General features: G+C 43.9%; 1 protein-coding gene across 8 annotated transcripts in view; it reads right to left on the minus strand.

Annotated features, from left to right (window-relative positions):
* Nucleotides 1-14,110, minus strand: part of miga1 (mitoguardin 1) — a 180,542-nt gene that overhangs the window by 78,557 nt on the left and 87,875 nt on the right. For 7 of the 8 annotated variants that reach the window (XM_059983781.1, XM_059983783.1, XM_059983784.1 and 4 more), the window contains 2 exons: nucleotides 12,121-12,255; nucleotides 1,217-1,270 (listed from right to left, as the gene is read on the minus strand). In XM_059983781.1, the coding sequence (XP_059839764.1) occupies nucleotides 1,217-1,270; nucleotides 12,121-12,255 (189 nt within the window). Of the gene's footprint in view, nucleotides 1-1,216; nucleotides 1,271-2,879; nucleotides 3,886-12,120; nucleotides 12,256-14,110 lie in introns of those variants that run through there. The other variant, XM_059983787.1, reaches the window with a different exon arrangement.

Consider the following 14,110-nt stretch of genomic DNA (forward strand, 5'->3'; position numbering starts at 1 on the left):
TGAAGCACTCTCCAACTGGGATAGCACTGTGATAAATCTCCTCTGCACCCTCCCTGAAGCTTCCAGATCTTTCCTATAATGAAACAAGCTGAACTGAACACAATACTCCAAATGCGGTCTAACCAGAGTTTTATAGAGCTGTAATGTTATCTACTGTACTGTATGTGCCCTTGGCTGCATGATCAGTTCAAATCCCGATTCCAGTTCATTTATTTATCACGTGTACTGTACTGAAACATACGGTGAAATGCATCATTTGTGGTAATAACCAATGTAACCAAACGATGTGCCACCACACATACCAATGCTGACACTGCATGTAGACCACGTTCAGCAGAACAACACAAGCAACAACCACCACCACCGAAACAATAGAAGCAAACTAAGACCATTCTCCAGCCTCCCACCCACCTGCTCACACAGTGAGACGGGCCTCTAAAGCCAGCACCAGCTACCTCCGGACCTCTCACCTCCCATTCCTGGCCCTGGACTCTCTGACTTTGGGCCTCCAACTTCCAAAATGATTACTCTTTCATCCAAAGATGGTTGACAGGCTCTGAAGATTGAATTGGGTTTTCCTGATAATTCTCTGCAGTGTTGTATACACCCACCAACTAACCCCCAACAAAGGGTCTAGTTTGCTTTTAACCTACTAGACCTTGCTGCTCCAGCTGCCAACCACCCAGGCCACGCTCTCTTCTCACTGCTGCCATCAGGAAATAGGTACAGGAGCCTCAGGACCCTCACCACCAGGAACAGGAACAGTTGTTACCCCTCAACCATCGGGTTCTTGAATAAAAGGGGATAATTTCACTCACCCCAACACTGATCTGTTCCCACAACCTATGGATTCACTTTCAAGGCCTCTTCATCTCATGTTCTTGAAATTTATTGCTCAATTATTTATTCTTCTTTTACTTATGTCTTTTTGTTTCTTTGTACTTACTGTGAAATATGGTTTCACAGAAAACGAATATGGTGATGTACTGCATATGTACTTTGATAATAAATTTGCTTTGAACTTTAAGACTACAATCTTCAGCACACATGGACACCAGCCCAGTGGCAATTGGTGCGCGTCAATGATGCCTGCACAGGGATAGATTGTCAGCCTTAATGTTGAGATTCAGCAATGGTTCATCGAGTGGTGAGGGCCTGAGGAATAACCACATGGATGAAAGACAGTGAGGGGCAGATCTGCTGTCTGTGATCTCACCTTCATCTGCTGTCTCTTGGTCTTCAGAACAGACCAACAGCTCGAAGCCACAGCCTGAAAGGAGAATACAAGTATGTTAGAGACAGGGACACAAGTGAGTCATTTAGCCTTGTTCTGCATTCAACAAGATCATGGCTCAGCTTCTAGTTAACCTCCAGTTCCAATGACTGAACCTCCACAGCCCTCTGGGCTGTAAAATTACAAAGCTTCATCCCTGCCTGAGAGAAAGGGTTTTTCTTCATTCAGTCCTCCTCCTGATTCATTCCTAGACTTAAACACAATAGATTCTGCAGGTGCTCAAAATTTTGAGCAGGTACACAGCACTTCAAATTCAATTTGGGTAGCCTCCAACTTGACAGTGTGAATATTGATTTCCCCAACTCCCAGTTATCTCTCCCTCTCCCCTCTTTTAGTATTCCTCATTCTAGTCATCCTCACCTTTTCATCACCTCTCTTCTCTGGTTCCCCTCCTCTTTCCCTTTATTCCACGGTCCATTGTCCTTTCCTATCAGAATACTTTTCCTTCAGCCCTTTATCTCTTTCACCTATCACCTCCCACATCCTACCCCCTCCCCTACCACCCCGCACCTTGCCCATCACCTGGTGACACCTATCACCTCCTTCCCCACCTCCTCACTTCTTTATTCTGGCTTCTTCCCCCTTCCTTTCCAGATGAAGGAAATCTGCCTGAGATGTCAACTGTTTATTCCTCTCCATCGATAATGACTGACCTGCTAAGTTCTTCCAGCATTTTGTGTGCGTTGCTCATTTCTAGACTTGGCAGCGAGGTGAAACATTCCCCCCACCACCCCCATCTATCCCTGTCAAGTCCTTGAGGAATTTTGTATGTTCCAGTGATGCCAGGGAACTTCTCCGAATTATAACAGACCTGTACTGCTGCAACCACTATGGCAAATCTTCACTGCACACCATACAAAGCAAATATATCTTTGTTTGATAAGGAGAAGAATACCTACACACTCAATCAATATGATCAATGACTGATCTGGCTGTGGGCTCAGCTCCACCAGCCTGCATTTTCCCCATAAATTTTAATTCCCCTGCTATGCAAAAATCTACGCATCTGAATGTGAACCTACGCATCATCTAGAGGACTTGAAATGTTAGGAAGATGTTCACATCCCATCTAGCAGGAGGGGAATTAAAGCTAAGTTCAAGTTGTGGAGTTGTACTGTATAGAAACAGGCCCTTCATTCCATGATGTTCATGCTGAGTTTTTTGCCCAGTAACACTAATCCCATTTGCTGCATTGGGTCCTTATCCTTTGCCTTGTCTATGACAGTCTAATTGCTTCCTTAACATGCTTTCTAGATCCTAATCTGATTTGACTACCTCCTTTAGCAGTGTGTTCCAGACACCCCCTGGACAGCAATTCAGAATCAAGTTTAATATCACCAGTGTATGTCATGAAATTTGCCTCTGATAGTAGCAATGAGAATAAGGCATGAACTAGACAATGGGGCTCCTTAATGATGGACACCACCTTTTTGAGGCATTCCTCCTTGAAGATGTCCTGAATGCTACGGACGGTAGTGCCCATGATGGAGCTGACTAACTTTACAAGTCTCTACAGCTTACTTAAATCCCATGCAGCAGCACACTACCGTCCCCAGCCCCTACCAATACCAGACAGTGATACAGCCGGTTAGAATGCTCTCCATGGTACATCTGTATAAATTTGCAAGTGTTTTTGGTGACATACCAAATCTCTTCAAATTCCTAATGAAATATAACGGTTGCCATGGCTTCTTTGCAGCTGTATCGATATGTTAGATTCTCAGAGATATTAACACCTTGAAACGCTCACTTTTTCCCTCTTCTGGCCCCTATAAGAGGGCTGTTGCATGTTCCCTCATCTTACCCTTTCTGAAGTCCACAATCAACTCTTAGATCTTACTGACGTTGAATGCAACGTTGTTGCTGTGACGCCACTCAACCAGCTGGTATATCTTGCTCCTGTACGCTCTCTCATCACCATCTGAAATTCTGCCAACAATGGTTGTATCATCAGCAAATTTATAGATGACATTTGAGCCACACAGTTGTGAATGTTGAGAGAGTAGAGCAGTGGGCTAAGCGCATATCCCCGAGGCAGTGTTGATTTTCAGCGAACTGGAAATGTTATTTCCGATCCGCACAGATTGCGGCCTTCTGGTTAGAAAGTCAAGAATCCAGTTGCAGGGGAGGATATGGAGGCCCAGGTTCTGGAGCTTTTCAATTAGAACAGTAGGAATGGTTGTGTTAAACGCCGAGTTGCAACCAATTAACAGCATACTGACATAGGCATCTGTTTTGTGCAGGGGTGCGGCACGGAATGCAAGATGACTGGGGATTCTTCGCTGCTGCAGCCTTCCTCCACCTTCATTGTCATTGTGATGTGGCATCATCTTCTGTCAACTCCACTGCTGAGGTCTTGGTTGGATCGCTCTTCATCTGGAACCTCCCACTTGACCTTACCGACATGGTTGACCCTACCAGGAGCTAAACTCCAGATGGCATTGCTCTCAGGATCTCAGGAACTCACAAAGCTCTCCACCACAACAGGGTGACGATCCTCGGAGAAGACTGTCCAAATATGCTGACTTCAGGATTTTCACAAAGACAATTACAGATGGGTTGTAAATACTGACCAAAAATGTCCAAGGTCCCTGAAAGAATATTAAAACAAAAGATTGAGGGCTTCAGTTAAAGACCCAAGTTGTCTCTCTCTATGTTGAGTCATGAAAGTCTACGTTGCTGTATGAAGGCCAGTGTTTTTAGTGGCCCCAGCCAAACCTGCAGTTAATTCTCAGTTCCCCTGACCTTGTGCAACTGAGCCAATCGATTGCAAGAACAATGGTGGTAATGGGGCCAGTATTTTCTCAGCTTAGCTGCTATCCCAGTGTGCCCATTATAAACAATTCTCTGATTCCCAAATGGGTGCTGTTTCCAAAACTAATATTTTGAGAACAGATTTCTTCAATGTGATAATTCTATCCAAAGATCATTGCCACTGACAACTATGGAGGCCAAGTCATTGGGTATATTTAAACTGGTGGTTGATCAGTTCTTGATTAGTCAAAGTGTCAAATGTTTTGGGAAGAAGGAAGAGGAACATGGTTGAAAGAGATAAATCAGGCAGAGCAGAATCAATGGGCCAAATGGCCTCATTTGTTCCCATGTCTTAATGCCTTGTTCTAATTCTGGCTCCAGTCAAATTTATTAGGCATTATTTTGCTGAATCTGCTCACATGATGACCAGTGCTAACTTTAGTGTCCAGCTGAGATCTTCCTTAGTCCCTGAACTGGAGGCAATCAAAATTTAAAGACAGATTAGGTTTATTTACCACACGTACATTGGAACATCAACAAGTACAGAGAAGCACGTCAATTTTGCATCAACGACCAATACGGTCCAAGGATGTGATGGGGGCAGCCTGCAAGTGTTGCCAGGCTTCCAGAGCCCACGGCTTACAAACCCTGACTCACCTGTGCAGCTCTGGACTACGGGAGGAAACCGGAGCACCCAGAAGAAATCCATGCGGTCAAGGGGAGAATGGACAGCGGTGGGAAATGAACCCCAATTGGTGATCACTGACACTGTTAAGCATGTTACTGTGCCACACTTAAAACCACTCAGACATCAAACACTCGAAGTTCCGAGCAAATGGGCCACGTTCGATCCCAACCTTGAGAGCTGTCTGTGTGGAGTTCGCAGATTATTCCCTGGATGCTCTGGTGTGTTACCATGGTAGCATAGTGGTTAGCACAACGCTATCACAGCCTGAGGGGTCAAGAGTTTGGAGATCAATTCTGTTATCCTCTTACAGAAAGTTTGTACGTGAGTGCATGGGTTTCCTCCGGGTGCTCAGAGTTCCCCCCATAGTCCAAAAACGTACTAGTTAGTAGGCTAATTGTTCATTGTAAATTGGCCTATGATTTGGCTAGGGTTAAATCAGTGGGTTGCTGGGCGACACAGCTTAGTGGGTCAGACGGACTTGTTCAGCCCTGTATCTCTGCATAAAAATTTATCTGAACCATAAATCTGTTATAATTACACCACTGAATGCATGTGTCCCTTCAGGTATCTTTTTGCTTTGTGATTTCAATACACTGCTTCCAAACCTGAGCTCTCCTCACGGGGCCGTATACTGCAGTAAGTGAACACTTCTTTTTCCAGACACAAAACTGAAACAGAGGCCAATAAAAGCAAATCCATTGCCAAATCTTCAGCAATATGTCTCAAAATACTTCAGATTACTTTAACCAAAACCATGCAGCTAAGCTATGTGAGCTGGTTCTAATGAAAGTAATTTTTTTCTAACTGGCATACTTTACATGGTTAGGATGTGGGAAAGCACTTAAGTCCATATAAGGGAATAACCCACAGTGAATAATGGGAGCCCTGATAGACACCTCAAATGATGACCAGCAAAAGCAAGATTGCAATAATTACATTCCGAAGTACAACAAGGCATTAGGGCCAACTAGTGCATGACGGCATTTGTGGCCTGACCAATGCTCCTCCCATCCAGCTACATTCCAACCCTAACAGCATAACCTGGCATTCCCTGTACCATCATCTGTTTAAACAGCTTCCCCTAAAATACTCCCTGCTTTTCACCTCAGCTGCTGCTTGTTGAAGGAAAATCCATTTATGCTGCTGTGTAACGGCACTTCTCTCGAGATAACTTGGAGTATTGCGTTCAGCTCTGGTCACCTCATTATAGGAGAGATGTGGAAGTTTAGAGAGAGTGCAGAGGAGATTTACCCGGATGCTGTCTGGACCAGAGAGCACGCCTTGTGAGGACAGGCTGAGCGAGCTAGGGCTTTTGTCTTTGGAGCGAAGGAGGACATACAAGACTTGATAGAGGTGTATAAGATGATAAGAGGCATAGATAGAGTGGGCAGCCAGAGACTTTTATCTCAAGGCAGAAATGGTTAAAACAAGATTGGGCGACCTTGTGCTTTTCTCTTTGGAGTGAAGGAGAATCAGAGGTTCCTTGATAGAGGTGTACAAAATGACAAGAGGCACAGATAGAGTGGATCCCCAGCACTTTGTTTCTGCCCAAGGTAAAAATGGCTAGTACCAGAGGGCAAATTTTTCAGCTGATTGGACGAAAGTCAGAGGTAGTTTTTTTTAATAACATAGAGAGTGGTGGGTGTATGGAACACCCTGCTGGGGGTGGTGGTAGAGGCAGATACATTAGGGACATTTGAGAAACTCTTAAATAGGCACATAGATGATAGAAAAATGGAAGGTTATGCAGGAGGGAAGGGTCAAGTTACGAATGATCTTGGAGTAGGCTAAAAGCCTGGCAGAATATTGTGGGCTGAAAGACCTATACTACACTGTAATGTTCTCTGTTCTATAAAAATACCCGGTTACTTGAAGCATTTTAAGGATCTAAGACGAACCATGCAAATGAAAGATAAACCCAAAAATGTAAAACCCAGATTTTGGCAGATATTCTCTGAACGGGGAGTGAATTCAGAAATCCTAGTGCAGGATTCCCTAAAGGTTGATTGGCCTCAGTTGGTCGTGGTTGACCATGGGTAGATGCCCCTCTAGTAGTCACTGGGAGTGGCCTCTCCAGGGCACAAGCCAGGGCACATTTCGTTTGAAGATCCATCTGTTGCCCATGCAGTGGGACCCCTCTCCATGCTGGTGACAGGTCCAAAGGAACGACGAAAGTCAATACAGTTTGGTGCCAGCAGCATCACAGGAGTTGCCGTGCCGGTGCTGGGTACAGCAGTCAGCCGCCTTGGCAACTCCAACTCCGGATTTTTCCTCGGGGTTTACTCCCAAAGCCTTTCCCGTGAGCGGGTATAGCTGCAAGGCAGCAGAGGTTTGAAATCGAGTTTTCCCTCTCCTAGATGAGCTACCATCTGTGGTTAATGAGCCCCATCTGCCCAGAGCAACTGGTTTTAAGGTGCCTTTGTCCCTTCTCCTGTCAGTGAGAACAGCTCTGCCGGGCATAAGAACTATGCCACACGTGAAGGCCAGGAGTTGGACTTGGTTGTCAGAGGCTGTTTGAGACACACGCCATGAAGAGCATTTGTTTAGCAGTGGGAGCTCATCCCCAATACCACCCTTCAGCTATGACTATGAGTCGGTAGTAAAAGCAGCAAATGCAATGTTTACATTCTATTCGAGAGAACTGAAATATACTGCTGACGCTTGATAAGGTGTACATCAGACCACATTTAGAGTATTGTGCACAACTTTGAGCCCATATCTAAGATGTGGTTGGTAAGTTGTGGGCATGCTACATTGGCATCAGAAGCATGGCAAGACTTGCAAGCTGCCCTTAGCACAACCTCAGACAGTTTTTGCTGTTGACACAGTCAATACATTTCATTGTGCATTCCAATGTACTTGAGACAAATAAAGCTCATCTTTAGTGTAATCTTTAGAAGTCTGCTTCAGTGTGTCACATCTCTTACATCCCCGAGTAAAACAGGAGTTCATGTTCAGTTTATTGCCATTCAACTGTATGCATGTATATCACCAAACAACATACGTACAGAGCAATGTGCACAACACAGCACATACAATTCACACCCATGTAATATCCCACAATCACAACACTGTGGCTTTTGATAGATCAAACACTGCTAAATTCCTCCCAACAACCCCCCCCCCCCCCCAAAGCAACGTCTTCCCTTTCCCCTTTCCTTTCTCCTCCTTTGAAACACTCACTAAATTCTACCTTTGGCCAAGTTTTGGTTGGACTGACCTAATATAATTTGTCTCAGTATTAAATTTTACTTGATTGAAATTGCTTTGGGACGGTCAACCACAACTTTGCAAGTCATTATTTTTGGCCAAAATTTAATCGCCAAGCAACATTCCTTTGGTGGAAGTGCCAATATAAACTGGAGGGCACCAGAGTGTTCTGCTGATCCACGTGCACAATTCATTGAAAACGGCAGGCATGACTGAAAACGTGGTTTCAAAAAAACATACAAGATCCAGGACTTGAGAAACAGAGGTACAGAGTACAAGTGCAAGGAAGTCAAGATAATTCTTTATAAAACACTGGTTTGGTACAACTGAAAAAGATAGAATATGGAACAGAGCACAGGCCATTCGGCACACTGAGTTGTTGTGCCAAACACTTAACCTACTACAAGATCAATCTAAACCTTTCCTCCAACATAGCGCTCTATTTTCTCTCATCCAGGTGTTTCTAACTTACCTGTCTGTACCACCACCCCAGGCACCCACAACTCTGTAAAAAAAAACTACCACTGACATCCCTCCATCACTTTTTTCCGATCACCTGATCCTTGGTCCTGGTCATTTCTGCATTGGGAAAGAGTCTCTAGCTATCTACTTGATCTATGCCTGTTATCATCTTGTACACCTCTATTAAGCACTCCCACCCTCCTTTGCTCAGAAGAGAAAATCCCTAGCTTGCTTAACTCATCTGCAGAAGACATGTTCTCTAATCCAGGCCTCATCCTGGTAAATCTCCTCTGCACCCTCTCTACAGCTTCCAATTCCTTCCTATAATGAGGTGATGAGAACTGAACATCATACTGCAAGTGTGGGTCTAACCAGAGTTTTATAGAGCTGCAACATTACCTCACGGCTCTTGAACTTGTTTCACCATCTAATGAAGGCCAACACACCATATGCCTTTTTAACCACTCTATAAACTGTGTCCAGTTCTGGACTCTAATTTAGGAAAAATGTGAAGACATTTTTCCTAAAAACAAATCCAGTGATGAGAGTCTTTAGTTATGTGGAATTATTGCATGGTTACTGGAATAGAGGAGGCTGTGAGGAAGGGATTTGAGACCATGAAGGGCATAGGGAGAGTAGATTGTCCCCATTAGAGGTTCAATAATCAGGTGACAGAAAATTCTGACATGTCGGTCCATGGCTTTCTGTACTACCGCAATGGAGGTGCAAAACCTCATATTCCGTCTGAGTAGCCTCCAAACTCCTGGCATGAGCATGGATTTCTCTAACCTGGTAATTTCTCTCCCACCCCTCCCCTGTATTTCCAATTCCCAGTCTGGCTCCCCTCTTACCTCTTTCTCTTCTCTTCACCTGCCTATCACCACCCTCTGGTGTCCTTCCTCCCACAGTCCACTCTCCTGATGTTAGGTTGTCTTTAAAGAGGGTGAACCCTCACAAAGGAGAAGGTCCTGATGGAGTATCTAGTAAGGCTCTTAAAACTTGTGCCAACCAACTGGCGAGAGTATTCAAGGACATTTTCAACCTCTCACTACTATGGGTGAAAGTTCCCACTTGCTTCAAAAAAGCAACAATTATACCAGTGGCTAGGAAGAATAATGTGAGCTGCCTTATTGACTATTGCCCAGTAGCACTCACATCTACGGCGATGAAATGCTTTGAGAGGTTAGCCATGACTAGACTGAACTCCTGCCTCAGCAAGGACCTGGACCCATTGCAATTTGCCGATCACCACAATAGATCAATGGCAGACACAATCTCAATGGCTCTCCACACAGCTTTAGACCACCTGGACAATACAAACACCTATGTCAGGATGCTGTTCATTAACTGTAGCCCATATATAGTTAAGTATAACACCATCATTCCCACAATCCTGATTGAGAAGTTACAGAACCTGGGCCTCTGTACCTCCCTCTGCAACTGGATCCTCGACTTCCTAACCAGAAGACATCTCCTCACTGACGATCAATACTGGCGCACTTCACTGTGTGCCTAGCCCATTGCTCTACTCTGTCTGTACCCAAATACCATCTATAAATCTGCTGATGTTACAACCATTATTGGTAGAATCTCAGATGGAGATGAGAGGGCATACAGGAGCGAGATATGCCAATTAGTGAAGTGGTGTCACAGCAACAACCTCGCACTCAATGTCAATAAGACTGTGGCCTTCAGGAAGGGTAAGATGAAGGAACACACACCAATCCTCATAGAAGGATCAGAAGTGGAGAGAGTGAGCAATTTCAAGTTCCTGAGTTTCAAGATCTCTGAGGACCTAACCTGGTCCCAACATGTCGATGTAGTTATAAAGAAGGCAAGACATTGAGTGTACTTCATTAGGAGTTTGAAGAGATTTAGTATGTCAACAAAAACACTCAAAAATTTCTATAGATGTACCGTGGAAAGCATTCTGACAGGCTAAATCACTGTCTGGTGTGGGGGTGGGGAGGATGGGGCTACTGCACAAAACCGAAAGAAGCTGCAGAAGGATGTAAATCTAGACAGCTCCATCTTGGGTACTGGCTTACAAAGTACCCAGGACATCTTCAAGGAGCGGTATCTCAAAAAGCAGCATCCATTATTAAGCAAACACAAGGAAATCTGCAGATGCTGGAAATTCAAACGACACACACAAGATGCTGGTGGAACACAGCAGGCCAGGCAGCATCTATAAGGCGAAGCACTGTCGACGTTTCCGTCCTGACAAAGGGTCTTGGCCCGAAACGTCGACAGTGCTTCTTCCTATAGATGCTGCCTGGCCTGCTGTGTTCCACCAGCATTTTGTGTGTGTTGTTAGCCATTAATAAGGACCCCCAGCACCCAGGGCATGCCCTTTTCTCACTGTTACCATCAGGTTGGAGGTACAGAGGCCTGAAGGGACACACTCAGCGATTCAGGAACAGCTTCTTCCCCTCTGCCATCTGATTGCTGAATGGACACTGAAACCATGAACACAACCTCACTTTTTCAATATATATCATTTCTGTTCTTACACAATCTTTAACCTCAAATATACATATACTGTAATTTATTTATTTATTGTTCTAGATTATTCACAGCATTGAGCTGCTCCTACTAAGTTAACAAATTTCATGACACATGCTGGTGATAATAAACCTAATCTGATTCTGATTCCTCTCCTATTAGATTTCTTCTTCAGCCCTTTACCCTTTACATCCATCAGCTCCCGGCTTCGCTCTTCATTCAGCTTCCTCCACCCATCCATCCCTTCGCCTTACCTGATTCCACATCACCAGCCATCTTGTAATCGTTCCCCTCCCCCAACTTCTTACTCTGGGTTTTCATTCATTTCCATATATGCTGCCTAACCTGCTGTGTTCCTTCACCATATTGTCTGTGTTGCTCTGATTTCCAACATATAAAAAAGCCAGAAGTGGCAAGGGGAACCAACAAGTTAGAGCCTGGAGTCTTCAACCATGGTAGTATTGAAGCCGCACTGTTGAAGCATTCAGAAGGAAGCAAGAAAACTACCTGGAAGAACTTTAATGTGCTACTGTGGAGCAGCAGTCAGCGTGACGCTTTTACAGCTTAAAAGCATTCGTGTTCTTCCCATTAGTGTGTGGGTTTCCTCCCACAGTCTAGTTAGTAGGTTAATCAGTCATTGTAAATTATCCTGTGATTAGGCTAGGGTTAGATCGGTGGGTTGCTGGGCAGTACAGCTCGTCCTACCGGCAGGGGCTGTTCTGTGCTTTATCTTTAAATAAACTTGTACCACTCCTCTCCCTCAAGACCCCACAAATTAGATTGCTGCTAAAGGGCTGGTGCAGACTCGGTGAGTCAAGCAATTGCCCGTCCCTCTGAAAACATCGCTGAAGCAGATTATGGTAACCTCCCTGTGCTGTTACTTTCCCCAAGCAGTAAGACTGATCAACATTTCCCCCCACTAACCCACCCCTCAACACTCCTTTATCACTTCCTGTCAATCATGTTACATGCAGACACTCCTGTGCCTTGCATCACTTTATGAACATACAATCAATCTATGTATTTATATTTATTATGTTTTTTTATTATTGAGTTCTTTATCTTGTGGTTTTTTTGTGCTGCATTGGATCCAGAGAAACAATTATTTCAGTCTCTTCTACACTTGTGTAATGGAAATGACATTAAACAACCTTGAATCTTGAACAACCCAGAACAGCTCTAAAAACATTTCCTATTTCCTGCTTACAGTTTCCTTGAAGGAATTATTTAGCCACCGATTGTTGACGATGTTCTGTATCGATGAAGGGGGATTCTCCAGATCCTCAAAGGAATCCATCAGGATGAAGTCCAAAACAACGTCATAAAAATTCATGTATTTCACCTGTTGAGAACAATGCATTTCCAATTAGTCAGTGTATTAAAGTGGCACATCTACCACCCATGGAGACAGGCAATAAGATCTTGAGACGTAGAAGCAGAATTAGGCCATTCCATCATGGCTGATTTACTATTCCTCTCTCCACCCCGCATTCTCCTGCCTTCGCCTCATAAACTTTGACATCCTTAATAATCATGAACCTATCAACCTCCACTTTAAATATACTCAATGACTTGGCTTCCACAACTGTCTATGGCAATTAATTCCACTGATTCACCACACACTGGCTAAAGAAATTCCTCTTCATCTCTATTCCAAATGGATGTCCCTCTATTCTGAGGATGTGCCCTCTGGTTCTAGACTCACCTAGCATAGAAAACATCCTCTCCATGTCCAGTCTGTCTAGGCCCTACGGTGCCCAATATTTGAAAGGTTTTAATAAGATCCAACCTCCTCCCATCACTCTTCTAACCTCACAGATATTTGATCTTACAGCTCTGGACACACAATTTCTCCTTCTGGGTGCTACCTCGGCAGTTAAAATAATTTCCAATAATGCCCGTGGAAAATCTGAAAGCTGGATTACCTATAGGGCATACAGAAATGAGATATACCAGCTGGTTGAGTGGTGTCACAGCAGCAACCTTGCACTCAACATCAATAATACAGAAAGAGCTGAATGTGGACTTCAGGCAGGGTAAGGTGAAGGAAGACACACGCCAATCCTCATAGAGGGATCAGAAATAGACAGAGTGAGCAACTTCAACTGTCTACGTGTCAATATCTGAGGATCTAACCAGGTCCCAACATATCAGTACAGCTATAAAGAAGGCACGACAATGACTATATTTCATCAAGAATTTGAGGCGATTCAGCTTGTCACCTAAAATACTCAAAAACTTCTACAGATGTACCATGGAGAGCATTTTGACAGGCTAAATCACCGTCTGGTATGGGGGGGGGGGGGGGAGGTGGTGTTACTGCACAGGATCAAAAGATGCCACAGAAAGTTGTAAAATTATCAGCTCCATCTTGGGTACTAGCCTCCATAATATCCAAGCCATCTTCAAGGAGCAGTGTCTCAGAAAGGCGACGTCCATTATTAAGGACCCCCTTTACCCAGGACATGCTCTCTTCTCACTGTTACTATCGGAAAGGAGGTACAGAAGCCTGAAGGCACACACTCAGCAACTCAGGAACAGCTTCTTCCCCTCTGCCATTTGATTTCTAAATGGATATTGAACGCATGAACACTACCTCACTTCTTTTATTATTTCTATTTTTGTGTCACTTTTAATTTAGGTATTTATTATACACTTACTGTAATTCATATGTATTTTTTTTCTATATTCATTATTGCATGGCTGCCGCTAAGTTACCAAATTTCACAACAAACGCCGGTGACATTAAACCTGATTCTGATAGCGGAAATTTATTCCACAGGACACCAGACAAGGTGGTTGTGTTCAGCTTGTCCACTTCTCTAGAATACAAACCGTTCCCCAATGCCACTTCCCCTTCCTTTCAACTAATTGGTTCTTGAACCAACCTGAACAACCCTAATCACAACAGTTTGGTCAAACTTCAAAGTAAATTTATTATCAAAGTATGTATACGTCACCATATACTACCCTGAGATTCATTTTCTTGCAGGCATTCACAGTATTACAAATAAATTCAATAGAATCGATTAAAAACCACAAAGACTGACAAGCAACCAATATGTAAAAGACAAACTGTGTAAATGCAAATAAGCACAACACATGGAATTGTTTTATTATTTTCATATATTCCACAGTCCAGTGAACAGCCTATTTTGCATTCGGTTTATACATTTCAGGTCATTACACGATGCAGT

Source organism: Hypanus sabinus, chromosome 11, assembly GCF_030144855.1.
Source record: "Hypanus sabinus isolate sHypSab1 chromosome 11, sHypSab1.hap1, whole genome shotgun sequence".
NCBI classification, from domain to species: domain Eukaryota; kingdom Metazoa; phylum Chordata; class Chondrichthyes; order Myliobatiformes; family Dasyatidae; genus Hypanus; species Hypanus sabinus.